Below are 19,181 nucleotides of genomic sequence, written 5' to 3'. Positions count from 1 at the left end.
AAACTCAACAGAATTTGCTGGTTTGAAAGAAAATATAACTTTAAAGACATGCTCTAAGCAAAAATGATTTAGAGTTTTTGAAATTAACTTTTTTGGTGTTGGGATGAGAGTAAACTTTCCCCTTTCAGCACAAAAAAGGGGGAAAGAATGCAGATGGACACAAATTTGAATCTGGGTTAGTCACACAAGAACCCCCCCTGAGAGGAGCCCAGGATGGAAGGATGGATGGAGAGATGGAGAGTAAGCTGTGATTAAAAAAAAAGCTGCTGCTATTTAAGAGTTAAGCTCAGAAGGAGAGAAAGATTGTACGGCCATAAGAAGGAAAGAGAATGCTGGGGGCAGAAGACTTTTCTCTGTGCAAGGAGCTCAGCACTAGACTTGCGGAGGCTGAAAGACAACCTGAGAAAGATAAGTAGGATGAGGAGAGAACATATGCAAACTGCAAGGATGAAAGTAACGGTGGGGAGAGCCAAACTGCAGCCAAAGAGAGCGCGAGGATGAAATAAATCGAAAGACAGAGCAGAGAAGGGTTTGTTTGCCTGTGACTAAGCAGCAGGATCGAAGATGAGGGGAGGAGAGGCAAGGAGAGCAGAGGACATGCATCCCTCTCTCTGCTCCTATGTGCACAGGGCAAGACTGAGGGCAGAAGACGAGTAAGCAGACACACTTGTGAGAAGATGCATGTTTGTGTGTCATGCAGCTGTAGGGTACAAAAGAAAGGGGGACCTATAATGTAGCAGGTGCTGACCATTTCATGCCTGTCAGCCCCTCTCAGGCCTGTTTGTCTGTACACACTCGCATTAGCCTCTGGAGTTCTGAATCACACATCCATCTGGAGTATTTGCACATCTTTCTCAATATCTGTTTTGGCCATTATCCATTTCTTTACCTCACAACAATAAAAGACTTTCCACACACTTCTCTGTATCGCTGATGGTTTTTACCAACCTCCTTCACACTGACATTTACTGGTTGCCTTAGTCACGCCTTAAATGCAGACGAATTTAGCTCACATTTTTTCACCCAACCTTCTCTGCAAATGAGTAAGATTCGAGTAGGATGGAGGGAGGAGGTGCCGGCAGCAATAAAACAGGACTTGATGGGACAAGGAAACCATGCATTGAAAGTTCAACGCAGGAAGAAACGATAAGGGAACAAAAAAGAAAGAAAGTGGAGAAAGTGGGATGAAGAACAGGGGAGGAGTTGGAATGTAGGATAAAAGCGGAGGAAAGGAATGGAAGTGAGAAAAGAAGCAGTGAGAAGCTGAAGCAGCAAAGGGTGACTGATCCGCTCTGAGAGGCTTGGAGAGGGAGAGCAGCATGAGCTATGCTGGGAAGCGGTGGAGGCCAATGGCTGTGCAGATAGGATGCAGTGGCACAGAATTCACATGCTTTTTAAATGCTGTCAGCATCAATCTCTCCCTCTCTCACTCATGCCTTCACTTCTCTCTGACTAAGGATTGCATGCATTCACTGATTTATCCTGGTGCACGCTCCCAGTCTCTGCAGTCTGAAAGCAGCTGCCTCCATCTTGCTCCCTTGTTGCCAGAATCGTCGCCTCTCCCTTGCGTGTTGCTCGTAAAACACAACTAGAGACGGTGACATCCTTTTCGCAACAGAGGCCAGTTAAAGTTTTTTTTTCTTTTTACAGCATTCAGCAGAACAGAGTGGCCCCCAGAGGAGGGGTGACTCATGGTGTGGTACTATAAGGAGCCAAGGGACATGAGGAAAGATGAGGGAATTGAAAACAAAAAAAGTGCAAAACAGGAATAAAGGGAGAAGGAGGACAGGAAGTGAGAAAAGGGGGCATGCATCGGGCAGGGTGGTTATTAAGATTTAGCCAGGAGAGAAACACTCCCCTCCCCCACTACCCACCCCTTGCACTTACAGACAAGGTTTACCCCCATGTCAGCAGAAAATAACTTTAAGTTAAGTGCAACAGAAGAGTGAAAGGACATGCATTTTGCATGAGATGAAGGGCCTGAGTGAATACATCTGAACCCAAGAGGACTAAAATCTTATGGCTTCTGTACTCCAACTGTACCTCAACCAAGGCCACCCACACGCATAGCAAGAATATCAGGTCTAAAGATGCCAATTCAAGTCATTTTTTTTTTCAAAGACAAGTCCTTGTGTCTTAATTCTGATCCTATTGTACCTTTACTTTCAGTTTCATAAAGAAATGCACAGCTTGGTTTCATCACATGTCACCTATGTTTCAGTAAACTGAAAAGAAGCTACCATGTGCTTTTCGTGGTCGAGACAAAAGTTTGAAAAATGGCCCTGCAATTAAAAAGAAGTGAGGTAAAATAAAAAAAAAACAAAGATGAAAAGAACTGTTTGTCAATGCGCAGCATTCACTACATGTAACACAATTTAAAAACCTTGTGAAAAACAAAAACAGCAGTGTGTTTGCTCTTGGTCGCACAAAATGGCCAAAAGACCTTGGTCGCTGCTGAGAGCAAAATTGTGACAATGCAGTTTATTAACAGCATGCAAACATAGATGTGGAAAGGTGGCACGGGGTGGTAAAAGAAAGCAGAGAAGGAGAGATGTGGTTGAATAAGAGATTTCAAAGCAAGGATATGCAAACTCCCAGACATTGCACCAGCCATTCACACAAAGGACAGAGCAGCTGATCCCCTACTAGCCCCTCTGTTCACCTAAGACAGCCCCTTAACAGAGAGCATGTGTTTCATGTATTTATATGACATGTGTCCCTGTGAAAGCTGTGAGATCACAAAAAAACAGGAAACATCGTGCGCATGTGTGATGCAAGAGCATTCAGTATCACCTCATCAATTCTCTGCATACAAATGTTTGCATTCATAAGCCTAGGGAAAGTTTGTTCAATAGACGACTCTTAAGTGTGCATTCCAACAGCTGTTTTTATGAATTTACTGAACTTTATTTTTTTCAACGACACTTCGACACCTGCAACTTATTTGAATAACTCAAAATGGCAGTTTTAATGTATTCCAAAGGGAAACCCTGACAGCATTTCATCACATATGAGGAAAGTTGGGTTTCTTTAGCAACAGTTACTACACCTCTCATTTAAACTCTGCTACATACAAATGAAAAGGTTTCTCATGTCGATTATTTATCAGCTTAAGAATAGAGATAGGTACCAAAACGCTGAGCCAAGTCGGTACCAGTGCCGACAAGTACCACATAGAAATGCAGATTTTGGTACTTCATTTGGGTGCTTTGTTTCAGACATGTCATTCACCTGTAATCTGTTCAGTTTTGCTGTACAATTCTAGCCAATAGTTTTGCCTTTCCAGCAAATGTGGGTGGGCTCATGCAAGAATGGGCGAGGTTTTGAGCTTCAGTCAAGATGCAGAAAGCAAAGCGGGCGAAAAGATTCTTATTGGGCGAACTGATGGATAAAAATGACGTGTAAAATGCTCCTTAAAAAGGCAGACGTTGTGACAGTGAGCGGTGAAATACGTGTTTATTTCAGCGAGCTTGAAAACAGAAATGCAGTGCAGACTGTCGGAAAGAATGAAATAAAGCACCTTAGGCACATTTAAGCGCTCTCCTTCACTCTGTGATGCTACTTTGGCACACATGTTTTTGGAAAAGATTTGTGTCTTTTTTCAAATTTAAAGCACCGGTTTAGGCGCACTGTTTAGGCACCGCAAGTGTTTCAGAAGTACCCACACTGGATAAAATAAAGTACCCATCCCTACTAAAGTAGTGTTTTTTTTGTTTTTGTTTTTACATATCATCCAACTCACCTCTAACCACAATGGTGACCTGACTCTTGCTGGTCCCCAAGCGATTCTTGACCTCACAGACAAAAGTGGTGTTGACAGTTTCATCAACCTTCAGCACCTTCAGCTGGTTGCCTGAGATCAGCACTGTGTCTGGCATCTCTCCTGACATGCTGCATGGACATAAGCACATTGATATGAGAAGAGGAGGAGAGCAGTGAGAGGCCAAGACAAACAAATAGGACTTTTTGTGCACTGTGACCAGAGCATTTATAGAAATAAGCTGTGACTGTGCAGACTCAAAGTATCTCTATCAGCAGTGCAGTCTACTACTCTTCCAAAGGCAATTTATTAAAGCATAGGGGTAAAAAAAATGAAGAAAAAAATCTAAATGCTAGTTTCAGGCCTGAACTACACATTATTGATCATATTGAGGGAGAAAAAACAGGAGGGAGAATCAGAGATTCTAACTATGAGGTTTAGATTTTCTGACAGGTTTCTTTATGAAATATTATACAGCCATCTCCATTTGAGCACAGTTCTGCAGAGGCAATAATAAGAACTGGAGTTTTATGGCTGTTCAAGGGCTGTGAATCTGGAAGCAAAATGTAAAAAGAGAAAAGGAAAGGGAAAAAATGCTTGGCAGAGCAACAGAAAAGACAAAAATTCAATTTTTTGAAGTCACTCACGTTTTCCAGAGAACAGAAGTTGGAACAGGGTTTGCTTTAGCCTCACACATGAGTACTGTGCTTGTGCGACCCATATACCAATTATTATCGTACCCTGATATTGACACCTCAGGGGCAACTGTGGGAGGACACATGAATTGCACATTAGAGCAGGAACAGCAGAAGAATTTATGAAGGCACAGTGGTGCATGTCAGTGGGAGACTTACAAAGAACAGCCAGCTTCATCTTGAAGCTTTCTGGCTTTTCTAGGGTCCTGTGCTCCACCACGCAGCTGATGTCTTTCCCGTTGTCACTTGGTGTTGGAACCATGCGATACTCGCTGGATACAGTCACGGTGTTGTCGGTCCCAGCCTTTTTCGTGGTCGTTTCATTACCTTTGGCCGTGGTCACCCAGGATATCTTGGCAGCGGGGAGTCCGTTTGCAGACTCACACTTGGCCACTGTGGTTTTCTCCGTGCCTGCCTCTACAGACACGGTGGACGCCGAGTTCTCGGGTTTGGCTGATGACATAAACCAAAAGTTGAAGAAGCAGAAATTAAGAAGATTAAGGGATGTAAATATTAAACAGCAAGACAGCAAAGTCAAAAGATAACAAACACAACTGTTGACTTATGAGTCACTAAGACGGCAAAAGCGACCACTCAGTCTTCCCCTTCAGAGCCCTCATTGACAAACAATTACAAGCACCAGAGCAAAAACGCACACAAACACTAGATCTTCCTTCACTTTATGTCTTTATTCCCCCCTCTATCCTCATATTCCCCACCACTGATGAACCACTTCCCTGACTGTGCAGGGCATTTCCATAAACAATTTCTAAATGACTACATAATCTTAGTCATTCCTCAACCCTCTCTGGTCCATCTCCTCCCTCATTTGGCCTCTCCCTCAGCTGTGTGCGATCAGAGAAGAGCAGGCAAGACAAGAGCTGACAGCGGGCATTACAAGCAGCCAGATCAATACACTGCCTGAAGGAAAGGAATGAGGGCTCCATGAACTGGAGAGAGATGAGAGAAGGACAGGCGCCGTTGTCAGGCCAGCGTTGGACCCTTGTTTTTTTTACATTGCAAAGCACAATTGCTTTGATAATATCACTTGAAACAGCAGCTACAACAAAGTTGCAAACCCTTCTTAACCCACTTTCACCTTTGATAAAAGCTTGTGAAACAGAGCTGGGCAAACATAAATAGCATTTCTAAACATGGCCTGAAGGATAAATATCAATTTTCTAACAGTAACCAGATGGGTGAGGAATAAAAAGGAAATGAAGATTAAATTGCTACACTTCAACCTTGGCATATTTTCAGAGAGTCTCTGGAAACGGTGGGAAAGATTGACATCTCTGAACATTTTTGTTTAGAAATCCAGTTAAACTGATGAGAACATTTGGTCAATTTTGCCATTTTTCAACAATTCAATCTATTATTGATGCGTGAAAGGCTGATCTCAACTAAAAGTACAGATTTTAAGAAGATAAAAAAATGTGCCCAATTCCAATCTCCCTTATTAGGTTTCCATGAAATCTTGGACTTCATTCTTATTGCCACAAAAGATGAAGTGAATTTTTTTTAACTGAACGCAAATTTAAAAGAAAAGAAATCATCCATCACCATTACCAGGTTTTTCAGTTTTGACTTTGCTATATTTCTCTTTTTACAATAATGTTTTACTTTTTTCTAAATGGAATAAAATGACTGTTTAATCGCTGCCTCAGGCCTTGTGATCTCATTTGTAATTTAGAAAGTAAAATCACAGAGGAAAAAAATCCAACAATGTGAATTTAACTGGCTCTTTTTGCTGCTTCATTCACACCACACTTCAACTAAAATATATTTAATTTTGGATGGGTGGACCTGCTAAACTGTTTTTCCGGTCTCTTTTATGGAATGACCATCTAGTTTTCAACTGATCCTCCTATTTCTGTAGTCTAAGTTTGTATCAATGCTGGCCATGAACCAGATACCCAAAAGTAAGAACTATGGCTGTTAAAATGCAAAGATTTTTTGTAGTTTAAAAAAAAAAAAATCAAGTTCAGAGGTAGCTGTTCTTAATAATCTGTTAAATAAATCAGATGTGGACATACCCAGCATGATAAGTTGAGTGGTCCCTTGCTCATTGCCGCTGGGGTACGTTGCATATTCACAGATATATTTCCCCTCATCAGACATCCTTAGATCAGCTATCTGGATGGAAGGGCGGGTCATTTCTGGCTGTGCAGATTGGAAACTGACTCTGCCCTTTAACGATGAGTCTGGGTAATTGGGCTCATATGAAGGATGCAGAACAGCTATGTTGTTCCTCAATCCATCCTTTGACTCGTAGATCCATGTGACCTGGAGTCAAACACACAGAAGCTCAACGGTTAGAAGACAAGTGGTGATGAAGAAAAACAACTGGACTCATGAGTGACACCACAGACAAAAACAAAAAGCATTTTAAATATTTATCTTTTAAATATGGACACCACAGTGAAACAACCAAGGTTTGAAAATGGATTTAAAGATCTACTCCGATGAAAATTGTGTTTTTGGTATTTTGGTACATGTTCTTGTGCCAGTTTTCTGACGATGGAGGAGAAATTTAAGCTTAAAACTGCATTTATGAGAGTTCAATAAAATGAATGTTGACCAGAAAGAACAAGGCAGGAAGAAGAAAACCCAGCAAAACCATAGTGATGTATATGGACCATTGACCATAAGTGTCTTAGCTTCTTCATTAATCCACATCTGCACATGAGACTTCACCCAACTACTCTTCATTTGTTCTAGTTAGTTAAAGCTTGCATTCTTTTTGTTTGTTTGTTGTTTTCTTATAAATGCAGAGCATGTCTTCAATCTTTCTCTTACTCTTTCCCCCGTTTCCTTCATTCACACTGATGACAACTGCACCAGGGTTTACTTTTCAACAAACTAAGGCCAATATTAATAAGCAGACTAGGGTGTGCTCGTTTAGTTTAGACATTTTTCCACACCAGCACAAAATAAAAAAGACTTTCTCGACCACAAAATCCTGGTGTGAATGTAGCAGAATTAGTACTTCCACCTTTTACCACAATAAATTGTTGAGAGCAAAAATAATCTTTGATCTATAAAATTTAATTGGCAGCAGATGAAAAATCAGAAATGCATGGCGAGTTTCTGACCATTGTAAGCTGGACTCCAGTCGGATCGGAAAAGGAACAACGCAGGTTGACAGACTGGCCAGGATATGACGTCACCTCTGGGTCCACTTTTACTCTCTGACCCAAGATCCCTGAAAAGAGACAATGAGGGAGGAAAACAACATTAACCACAATCATTCAATATGAGAAACAGGAAAAAAGAGCAAAGAACTCATGTTGGTACAAAGCCTCCAGATGACAAATGAGGATAGTTTGAAAGTGTGTGGTACAACAGAGAACAGCATTAGTGAAGCCAGGAAAGTAGGCCAAGAGTCTGGTATCTCTCCGTGACTGAGTGTGTGGATGAAGTGGACAAAAAAAGGCAATGTGTGCTGCTGAAAAAAAAAAGATGAAAACCACTTCTCCCGCACATAGGTTATAAATCATCAGGATGGCTTCCACTTTTCTATAGCCTGCCATTTGCTGTGCCGACACATTCCTGTGTAGCAGCAGAGTCCAAATAAATATGCTTTTCTTGGCGAGTTGTGTTATTTTGTGTGTGAGGGAAGGGTTTAGGGATGACAATCCGTTCCCAAATGTGTGTAATCCAGGTCTTTTAGAAAATGTAATTACTTGTGTGAATAAGCACACATTAGTGTATGTCAGCACCATGGCACCTGTTTTAAGTAAGAATGGATTTTCTACAGCTGAGCAACTGTTTGCACCCAGGGCAGAGCAAATGCATGAACATAACATGTTTACTGACAAGCTTCAGAGATTGTGTAGCACAAGAGAAACACAATTTTCCCAACAGGCCGACAATTATTTGCAAAACTCGATCTACCAGTTGGTGCCGGGCCTGAGCTGCCGGGCTGAGGAGAAGACAGGCACAAAGCCTGCAGGCTAAAACATGAGAGTAGAGGGCAGCGCTGTCTTTTGACAAGCATAAATACCACACCTTCTTTTCTCAGGGGGGATCTGAGATATCAGCGCAGGGGAAGAGAGGAGGGAAAAATGAGTGAAAGCATGAGTGGGGAAGATGAAGAAAACAAGACTTTCCTAGAATAGTATCGGCTCTCCCAAGACGGTCCAATTTACAACCACAAAACAACCCCCTTGCAGCCGCGGAGGAACCTCTGGACAACCACTAGGAAGCCCGTGGGAGCAGAGCAGAACCTTAAAAGACTGAAAGGGGAAACTTTTTTCGCCCCATCTTTTGACGCACAAACACTTTGGTGCAAGGCAAGCTCAAGAAAGTGCAGTTTACAAATATGCATTCATGTCAGGAGAGGATTATCGTGGGGTCTTCTGGGGCATGTTGAAGATAGCAGACTGAATTTATGGTTTGGTAACTGCACCTTTATCTCTCGACTTTACTCAGGAGAAACTCTATTCAGGTGTCAAGACTTAAAAAAATGTAGAAGGAAGCATGAGCACTTTATACTTTCATGAAGCCAAGTCCATTAGCATCAAAATTTTTCTCAGCAGTCCGAAACTTTAAAAAAGCATCGACAGAAGGTTTTTACTAAACCTTACATTTCCCTTAAAAAAAAAAAGAGGACATCCTCTCTGTAGATGGACAAGTTTGAACAAAAGGTTTTTCTGTATTTAAGTCCTCATTATAGTTTTGACAGCCTAACAGAGGAACACGGAAAATGTTCAGACCAGTATTTCTTGTTAGAAAAGATGTGTCACGACTTTCAGTCACGTCGACGTCGACTAACAGGATTCAAACTAGTTTTTTCACTTTTTCACAAAATGTTCTTTAATTCCCAAAAAACTTGTTTTATTGATCAAATAACTGCAAAAGTACATTCCTTGTCACTTGTCCAGCTTTTACTAAAAGTCTGTCTCTTTGTTATTTGGCATTTAAAAGTTCGGCAGCTACTTGTTATCAATTGATTCACATCCTCTGTTATTTTTACGTTTTTTTCTTTTTTTGCTGTTCATGCAGTTTTTTTGCTATTCCGTGAACTTAACCCAATTGCCATACATTTCCTCTTTCCGGTGAAACTGGATGTTTTCTTCTCTTTTGTGTTGCAACTCTCTGTGACTAGCCATCTGACCTGCTTGTACTGTTGCCCAAGAACTTTGTTCTGTTAGATGATGGGCTGGTGGACCACCACTAGTCTTAAGCTCTTTTCAGAAAAGATCAATGCTGACATAAATCTGTTCTTGATGGGGAATCTGCAGAGAGGGAAGTTGAAAGTATGTGACTCATGGTTATGAAGAACAAGGGTAGAGGCTGCAATGCGCCATAAATGATAGAAAGGACTGGTTTTACATGAGAAACTTCTGACAACATTATTTTAAAAATAAAACATCACTCATTTGATTAAAATTACAAAAGTAGCATATTCCCCAATGGAGGATGTTCCCTTAGTTTGTTAAAGATCATAATTCTAAAAGAGTTTCACTTTTTTTTTTTTTTTTTAAAAGACATGATAACACACAGGTAAGGTGTGTGCAACAACAACGTGGGGACAGAGCAATGGCGAGTCTGTTGCCTGTCATTCTGAGGCAATAAGAGGAGAGCCAACACAGGTCAGATCCTGTCAGCACCAAGACGGGAGACAGGCTGGCCTTATGAGACTCCGCACTGCCCCCAGGGAAATTAATATCATACACGAGACAAGCAAAGTCTCCTCCACAACCCAAACTCTGTAGACACAGAGAAAGCGCCATTAGGACAGCAAACACGCAGAAGAGAAAGAATCCAACGAATTCTGGAAATTTTAAGCCACATTTGGAAAAGTGATTGCACAAATATTTAGAGAGCACTGGTCATATTAGAGTTTTTTTGTGTGAGGGGCAGCAGAATTAAAGTTTGTGGTTGGGAAGGAGAAATAAAAGAAAAAGGGAACAACAACGACGAAAGACAAAATAAGAGTGTCACCACCGCTTTACTTTACAGAAGCTCTGTTGCCTGACATCAAAAAAATAAAACCAATTCTGTAAAAGAGCAGGTTAGGGCTCACACACAGCCATAAAAATAACACTACTCAACATTCTCAAGTAGTCGGAGATCTGTAATGTAAGCACTGCCACCTATCATCGCGTCTTTAACACACATGAGGTGCATGCAAGCAGCACGCACTCACACACTGTATTGATGGGGCTGTGACAGGCCAGCCATATTAGCATAGTCCTCTGTGATCTCCTGCCTGGTCATGCTGACATTTCCATATTTCCCACCATTTGTCTGTGAAGAGGAAAATGAATCAAGGGGGAAGTGTGCTCCAAAAGATGGAAGGATGAAACGATGAGATGAGAGACAGCCTGGGAATGCCAACGTGATGGAGGATTAAAGCCTGGGAGGAGGATGAAGTGCGAGGAAAGTGAAGATGAAATGGTGTGAAGAGAACATGGCGCCAGGAATAGAGAATGAAAGAAGGAGTGAAAAGAGAATGAGTTGAGAGGAGGAGGAGGAGGAGGAGAAGCGAGATGTAAACAAGGTTAATAGAAGACGGTTGAATGACAAATCTGACACAAATGGAAGACAAAGAAAGAGGAGCAGGATTGAAGGTAGATAGATGCAAAGGAGCAACTGCTAGTGGCGAGATGGAGGGACGGAGGTACGAAGGAGGGGCAGATCAGAGGAGAGGAGCAACTGTGGGAGGCGGAGTGGGCTCCTTGCCTGACCTTGTGAAAAAAATATCAAGGGTACTCGTGAAACAAAGCAAAAGGAGGAAAAAATGTATACAGGTCAAATGAGTCAGAAGAATGAAAAGCATTGTGTGTATGTGTGTGTGTGTGTGTGTGTGTGTGGGGGGGGGGGGGGGGGGGGGGGGTTCCTCATTTTCTCTGCAGCTCTTTTGAAGCAGCTAACACAAACATGCGCTTATCAGTCTGCATCCCTGGACTCAGCTTCCTGGCTGTCTGGCTCGAGCTCTGCTGGCATTCATGTCCTCTTCCCCTTCCCCTCCATATTTGGGAAAGGCACCATGTCGGGGTGACAGGAAGCTCAGACCATCATCTAAACAGCCTTCAGAGTTCAATGACTGCATTTCATCAAGTTAGTGGGTTCTGCAGGGGCAGGTGGTGAGTATTCTGTAATCTGCATGCTCCTGAGTTCTGCCTCCTACAACCCTGTTGTGAATGCATGTAGGAGAGAAAAAAAGAAAAGCAAAACAAAGAATGCATGTTTTCCTTTAGCCTCCCTCGTGTACAACTATCTCAGTGAGCATGCTGAGCTCTGATTGTTCTTCCAGGTCCAAGTTTTTCCATTTCTATTATTCTCTTGTTTATGCTTTTATGTTCCTGAGGAGCAACGAGTCTGACAAAGGCGTTCTATAGAGCCACTTTTTAAATAATTTTTAAAAATGATAGTTGCTTTGAATTCCCGGAAATGTAAGAAACAACTACTTCCTAGAGTTCTGCGAGAGGCCATCCAATTATGATCCGTATACGGTTAATCAGGCCTCAAAATAATCACAACCCATATTGCATTTCACCATGAAAGACTTTTCTTTGGGATAGAAAAACTACCAGCGACTTATAACCGAGTTGAGCTGCAAAGTATTGAATAGACAGTTTGTTTCTTTGACTGTCAATATTTTATGTCGCCACAGAGGGGCTTTAAGGTCAGTTCTTTACAATTAAGATTTAATTAAACGTTCTTTAGGCAAGGCAACTTTATACATTTTGTGGACAAAGACAATTCAAAGTGCTTTGCATAAAATCTTGAAAGAAACACGTAAAAGGAATATTAAAGTGGTGATCATTAAAGTATAATTTAAAGAAAGTTAACAAGAACTGAAAAAAGAAAGCTTCAGTAACAGTGTGGATGTAAATTCTTGAATAAAAACAAATTAAAAACTGCAGGTTTTTGACTAACTGAGAAAAGACCAGATCCAGATGACTAAAGAAGTCTTGTTGGTTTTTTACTAGTTCAGGTCCAATGCCGCCATCGTATTTCATTGGCAATGAGATCAGCTGACTGAACCACAGCAATAGATTCACTTGATTTCTTTGCCTTTCTTGTGATTTGATAGTTTGCTTATCTTTTTTTGCATGACCCAATTTGGAGCAATCTTAAGTCACCTGACACACGACTTTACATCTGATTGCAGAATGTTTTAGTAAACAGATGCTTTCATGGTTGATTGAAGGGCTGAAGCAAAGGGCCAACTTTGCAACCTGAACTGAGTAATTATGTTATTTTTTGCCTCCACCGGAAAACGATTCCTGCCAAAAACCCTTAAAAAAAAACAAGCCATAAAAGTGCAGTCTTTTTCTAATTACACTCATGAATATTTAACACGCTTAGTACTGCATGGTCTAACTGTGGAGAAAACTTGCTGAGATTTTCCCCATTCTTCACTCCTGACATCCTCCTGAATTGTATCTGACTGTTTTCAACAATTGCTTCTCTAGGATGATTGCTAATAGTTGCTTCAGCTTGACATTTTTTGACAGACACCTGAATCTTTCAGGAGAAAATAGCGGAACATCTTTGTTTCGAAAAACATTGTTCAGTAAAGTGTATTTTACTATCAGCAGCTGTCAACTAGAAACTCAGAACTCTTATGAAAACATTCTGACGCCCCATTTGCACGAACTGCTCCTAGATTTTTCACAACTGAAAACTGTTCTGTGTTTTTGTTCTTTCAAGCACTTTTAAGACCCACTTTGATGAAAATAATGTTTTTGGTATTTTAAACATGTTCTTGTGACATTTTTTTTATGATGGAGGACATAAATGAAGAAAGTTTATCTTAAAATTGCATTTCTAAGTATTTATTCAAATTGTTGTTAAGTAATCAATTGATTGATTAACTGATTAATTATGAGCAAAAAAAAAAAAAAAGCAGTTTGAAAAAGAGCTTATTTGATAAATAGATCCATGTACGTGTTTATTTTCCTCGTCTGAGCTGGCTTGGCTCAAAACTGGACAGCTGGATAGCTCCAACAGCTTTCAGTGTGGGGAACGGGAAGCGGGGAAGGGTTTCTCCACGCCAATGATCCCGCCCACAATGAATTTCTGGTGAACTGCTGCCTCTCTGCAGAAACTATGTCCTAGAAAGCAACACAAGTTTGTTTGATTTGGCCAAAAACAGCAGAATCGTAATTAAAAGACCACTGGGAAGGCTTTTAAAATAGATTAAAAGAGGATGGTAGTGGTACTTTAGGGAAATTGTCTAACTTAAAGAATAAAACATTAAATCTAAGTAAATGTTGTCCTTTTAAATTCAAGAAGGACATTTGTCTTTAGAGCTTCTAGATCTATTGTCAATGTTGATTGTTTCCTCAGATGTCCATTCCTGCCGTTCCTGTCAGCAGGAAGCTTTCAAGCCCAAGCTCCATTAAGGTTCAAAAACCCCTCATTTTCAGGTGTGAGACATTTGATATTTTATTGACATGACTGTCAGTTGGTGATCCTGAAGCAGACACTGCAGTAGATGAGTGATGACTCCAAACTGCGGATGGAGCAAAAATCTGCTCCTCCGCATTCCTCAGGGATCCCCGTTTTTCTGAAGTTCACACATAAAAACTGACAATCTATGTGCATGCGCCACATGCATGCTGGCACATGTGTTTAAATATGAATGCTGGATACGCGTGGAGCTGAGTTGAAACACAGCTCAGGCAAGGCAAGACAAGACTGACAAAGCCCAGAATGAAACAAAGAAATGAAGACTCCACTCATTGACCTGTGTTCATGGGGGCTTTTCTGTTAGAAACCGATCAATAACACATGAGAAATCCACTTTTAGAACAGGCCACTGTGCATTATAGACCTCTCGGATGACATCCTATCATAATGCCTTCAATTTTTCTATTCCAGGGTGCAACCGAGTCGAAAGCACCTTTCTAGTGATAAAAGAAGTAAACTTCAAAGGCTTCAGGGGTACCACAGGAGATAAACAGTCCAATCGCCACAGGTGTCCAATCAACTTAGAAACGCGGCAAGGAGGAGTAAAAAAATGGAAAAATAAGGGAGGGTTCGGGGTTTCAGTGAGGTTGCATGCAGGAGACAAGAGGTAAAACTCACCTCTGTGATGCAACAGAAGCGAGGGAAACAAGGTGCAGCAAGAAGAGGGAAATGCTACATTTCACTTTGTTCAGTGACATGATGAAACATTTGATAAGAGACTCTGAACACTGGGTTGGGAGAGGAAAGAAGAGGAATCAGGCAGAAAACGTAGGAAGGGAAGCAGAAACGCATGAAATGTAACAGAAGGGGAGTGAAGGAGAAAGAGGGGTTCAGAGGGAGGGACACTGGCAGACGTGAACAGGCTTCAAAGTCGCGGGGAGAAACGAACAGCTGGAGGAGAGATCTGCTTCAGGAGGTGAGGCTGTTTGCGTGTGCGTGAGCTTCTCAAGTGTGCACATTTACACAAGCATCTGTATACTAATACATATTCCTCTTTAGCTGCCTGTTTATAACAAACATGCCTCAGGACTCGAGCGAATATCATTTGCAAAAATAAGCATTTGCCAATTCAATTAAGTGTATCAACGTAATGAAAAAAGACCCAGAGGGGAAGTTTTTCTTTAAATTTTTTTTTTTTTTTTTAAAAAGGTCACATTATATATTCCCACAGCTGTGCACATTTCAGCTCTGCATCCACTGCTGGATCACGGTCTCCATCGTGTCTTAAAACCAACTCCATGCACTATACATGGATTTAAGAATAAGAGGAATCTGCCAAAAAGTTCTCATGTTGCTCTCCGAATCATTTAACAACACAGGTGTTGACATAAAATCACACATAGCTCATATATTCAGCTCCCCGTGGGCCTCCCTTTCCAAACAATCAACTTCATGGATCAGCTCTTGTCAAAAAGAATGCCAGATCAGCTGAGCTACTTGGCTAACAGGTTTGACAGGAGAGTCATAGGTGGAATAAAAGCCATAAAACAAACCGGAGGAATTAATACAGCACAACAGGGGTTTAATTGTGTGCGACTGTGACGTGTTGCAACAGATAAATGCCCAAACCAAGAAAATTTCACAAGTTGTTTAATCATTTAGGGTGTGTAAAGCTTCGGAAACACCTCGAACAGCAGATTATAACACAGTCAGAATGGCGTGTGCGGTCACAGTGAGACAAGAAGCATTTCCACATGCGCCAACGTAAGGTAAAGTAAAACCACATTGAGACGGGGAGTAACAAAACACACACATACGCAGAGGTACTTCTCTCCACTTTGTGAATTATTCATTCCCTGGTGAGAACGAAAGCAGTGTGCCGTTCCTCCTCCTCCTCCTCTTCTCTGCTTTTCATTATTAATAAACACCAACATCTACACTGGACCTGACCTAGCAAAGATGGGAGGAAAGGTGGCCAGTGAGGGAGGAGAGCCGGTCAAAGGGAACAGAATATGTATGAATCGCTCTGTAAAAGAAGGAAAAGGAAGAATGTGAAGTGTAAAAAACAAAAATGAAGACAGGACAGTGTTATAGTGCTGCCTGTTTTCTTCCAGAGAGCCCACTAAGGGATGGAAAAGTGTTTCTTATAACAAGCAGTTTCCTGTGAACAAAAATGACATGGTCCTCCTGCTCCAAACAAATAACTACTGCTTCTTTGCTGGTGTCATTGCGTTGCCCCTCTGGATAACTTTCAGGCTAGATGGCTGACAGAAACAGAGCTCCCCCGCGGCTCCAGGTTCTGCCTTTTCTGTTTGGGCCCTTCACATAACTGTAAGTCAGTCGCCTTTTCTCTCTGCTCCACTTGTCCTCCCTCAGAGTAAAGCCGGGTCCCATCTTTTCGTTTTGGAATAAATCCTTTTTATCCCTCTGGCTCTTTCTGCACTTCCTTGAAATCTGACTGATTTTCTTTTTTTTTTTTTCCCCACATCCTCGCCCTGTATGCAGTCAGTCCTTGTGGTAATTTTAGCAGTCGTGTTATTTAAGCGCCACGTGTGATTTTGGGTTTTGAAGCTGGGTGACCATAGCGACAGATCTGCAGTCGGTGCATCAGGATAAAATTCAAGTTTGGGGCTTTGGCCAAGAAAACATTTTTCAGATGCATTCGGGGTCAGTTTCTAGGAAATGTCTTGATCTTGATTCTCCATTGTGAGGGCTTTCACCTCTTTAACACATCGGGGAATAAGCTGGCTTTGATGACTCTGGAAGCTTTTGTGCGAGTCTGGCACATTTGGAAACAGACAATAATTAAAGGATCAAGTCGTAATTGCAAAGGTGGAGTATGTTGCCAGGTACTCTAAAAGACAATCCAGGGCTGAATTTCTTTGTCACCCTTTATACAATACATTGCTTGTGTGGGTACACACTTGTCTGTCTTGTCAGCTGCTAACATGATGTGATTCCTATTTTTGCCTTCCTAACAACACTTGGATGTTAGAGTCTACCAAGGTGTCACAGAGGATATTTCAGGCCGGGTGTGATCTTTTTTTTCCCCCTCAATTAAAAAACAGGGCTACGTGTTGAGGTGAGGAGATTCCATGACAGCCTCATTGTCAGACCTGAACACAGCAGCGTTTCCTGCTTATTTGCCGCAGACGTCGTCTTTTACTTCACCTTGGAGGGGTGGTTTCATTTACCAGCTGCTATTCCCAGAGCATCAGGACTGCCACTCAGCCTGCAACTGTGGAGCCTACTGGTCAACAGAGCTGTCGACATGCATCTCATTCAGGAGAGTCGGCCAGACACCAAGCTAATTTATGCCTCACATTAAAAGATTAAAAGGCAGTCCTGTGATGAGGGAAACCGCCATTAGCACCGTCAATCTGTCAGGAGAATCACACCGCTCGTTACCGATTCGATGCCAGGAAACGGAAAACAGAAGGTCAGGAATCGCGGGATAAAACAAACAAGGGGGCGTACAGTAATATTATGACACACCGATAACTCTGTCCATCATAACACATTGTAAAAACCAGCTGGACAGCATTACTAATGGCAGATTTTCGTGGGAGCGCAGAGAAAAGGTCTGCAGGGAGACATTTGCGAGGACAAATGAGTTTTGTTTCCAAAATGGTACACCCACATTGAAAAATACTCATGCAAGATTGTTGCCAACATCAGAGCAAAAGTTATGCTTTATGATAATCATGACTCATTTCACTAGAACCCAGCAGGGAGCTGCTCAGCTGGTAAACGCATGAATATCTAATTAGTCCACCTGCATATTCAGAACGCTGGCTTTCACTAAAATCTCTTTTACACAAAGACGAATGAGAGCTGCAACAACTGGTAAACATCAGGCATGTAGGATTGCGAAAGAACTGAACAATGGAAAACAAAATTAAAAAAAAGTATTGTTCTTTACTTTAAAAGCAATGAAAGTTTTCTTCCCTCAGGATTGATTTCAATTCTCAACTGAAAGCAGGTGAGATAAAATTTCAACACATTCCTCCCTTTAGTTTTCTCTTAAAAGGTAGGAGGGACAGCTGTTTCTGGAAATGAAACTAAGGCAGAATCATCAGAAAAGCAACTTTTGTCCAACACTGAAGATAAAGCAAAGCAGAAGTAAACAGCTGAGACTCCGGCCCCGCTTTTCATTCACCACTGTAATAAAAACTTAGATCAACTTTGACAATCCTCTGAAGAACAGCCTTTGCGATAACTTCCCTCAGGGACATTTCGCATTGTTTTGATGCCGATAAACGACTGAATGAACAACTAATAGAGACACACAGCTCCAGATAAAAACAGGAATTCCATTTCCCCTAAAGCCGGTCTTCAAAATGAAAGCAAAACACTGATAAAAACAAAAATTAAAAAATGTGACTGGATAGAATCTCCCATGATAAAATAAGACATGAGAAGAATTCTTAGGTTTAATACGTGACGATAAAAATTAAACACAAAACAACTTTCATTAGACCACATAGAACCAAGTGGCCAGCTTGAGTGGTACATAAACTAAAGAAAAAGACAATAAAAGGGTTACAACAAACAAAAAAAAAAACAGGTGCCGATTTGGCTGTTGCTGTTTTCATCCAATTAGTTAGCCACAAAGGAGTACAATAAACGAATAAAGCTGTAGACAATACCAAACAGACCATTTCTGTCACGGCGTGATAAGCTATTAAAACATGCAGATAAAAAGGACAAAATCAGAAGCCTAAGTAAATTACTTTCAACACTTAGAAGTGCACAACTGGCAATGCTTAACAATTAAAGCGCACGCATCTCTCTCTAATTGATTGTTTAATTGTGCTTAGTTTTAGCCAAATTTAATGTCACTGGGATGAATTCCTCTCATCAGAGGCTCCTTGAATTGTAGCTATTTACCGTCTCGACTGCTGACATAAGTTAATTACATGAGCTCCAGAGCGGTGTTGACGCTGCCTTGCTTTTTCTTTGAATTTGCATGGGCAGAAGTCTGAGACAATGAACCGAATTGGTGTTTGTGCAGCAAAGATCTTGTAAATTCTAGGACACCAGGCATATTTTTCTTTTCTGATGTTCAGGGAAAAAAAACAGGCCAAAAACGCTATGCAGGGTGGTTTTTAAATTGTTTTCAAAAGATTACCCCATACTGTCAACCCTATCTGGTTACAGTGATATGGGATCAGCACTCTCAGCTGGACTAAATCAAAGACTGGTGTGACCTCTGTCAAGCAGTTCCTCTTTCTGACCCCTCTGTGAGCTCTTGATTCAAAAATCAGATTTAAAGTCATTCAAACAGGAAAAAAAAATACCTTCACTGAAAATAAATAGACTCTGCTTATTTTTCTGGACAGACTGAAGAAAGAAGA

General features: G+C 41.3%; 1 protein-coding gene across 2 annotated transcripts in view; it reads right to left on the bottom strand.

Annotated features, from left to right (window-relative positions):
- The window catches only part of nectin2 (nectin cell adhesion molecule 2), a 79,208-nt gene that overhangs the window by 41,370 nt on the left and 18,657 nt on the right, over positions 1-19,181 (bottom strand). For both annotated transcript variants that reach the window (XM_011485485.3, XM_011485486.3), the window contains exons 2-6: positions 7,551-7,660; positions 6,492-6,741; positions 4,615-4,908; positions 4,408-4,525; positions 3,743-3,891 (exon numbers count right to left, since the gene is read on the bottom strand). In XM_011485485.3, the coding sequence (XP_011483787.2) occupies positions 3,743-3,891; positions 4,408-4,525; positions 4,615-4,908; positions 6,492-6,741; positions 7,551-7,660 (921 nt within the window). The remainder of the gene's footprint in view (positions 1-3,742; positions 3,892-4,407; positions 4,526-4,614; positions 4,909-6,491; positions 6,742-7,550; positions 7,661-19,181) is intronic.

Source organism: Oryzias latipes, chromosome 16 (assembly GCF_002234675.1).
Source record: "Oryzias latipes chromosome 16, ASM223467v1".
In the NCBI taxonomy this organism is placed as follows: Eukaryota; Metazoa; Chordata; class Actinopteri; order Beloniformes; family Adrianichthyidae; genus Oryzias; species Oryzias latipes.
This window is presented reverse-complemented; position numbering and strand designations above follow the sequence as displayed.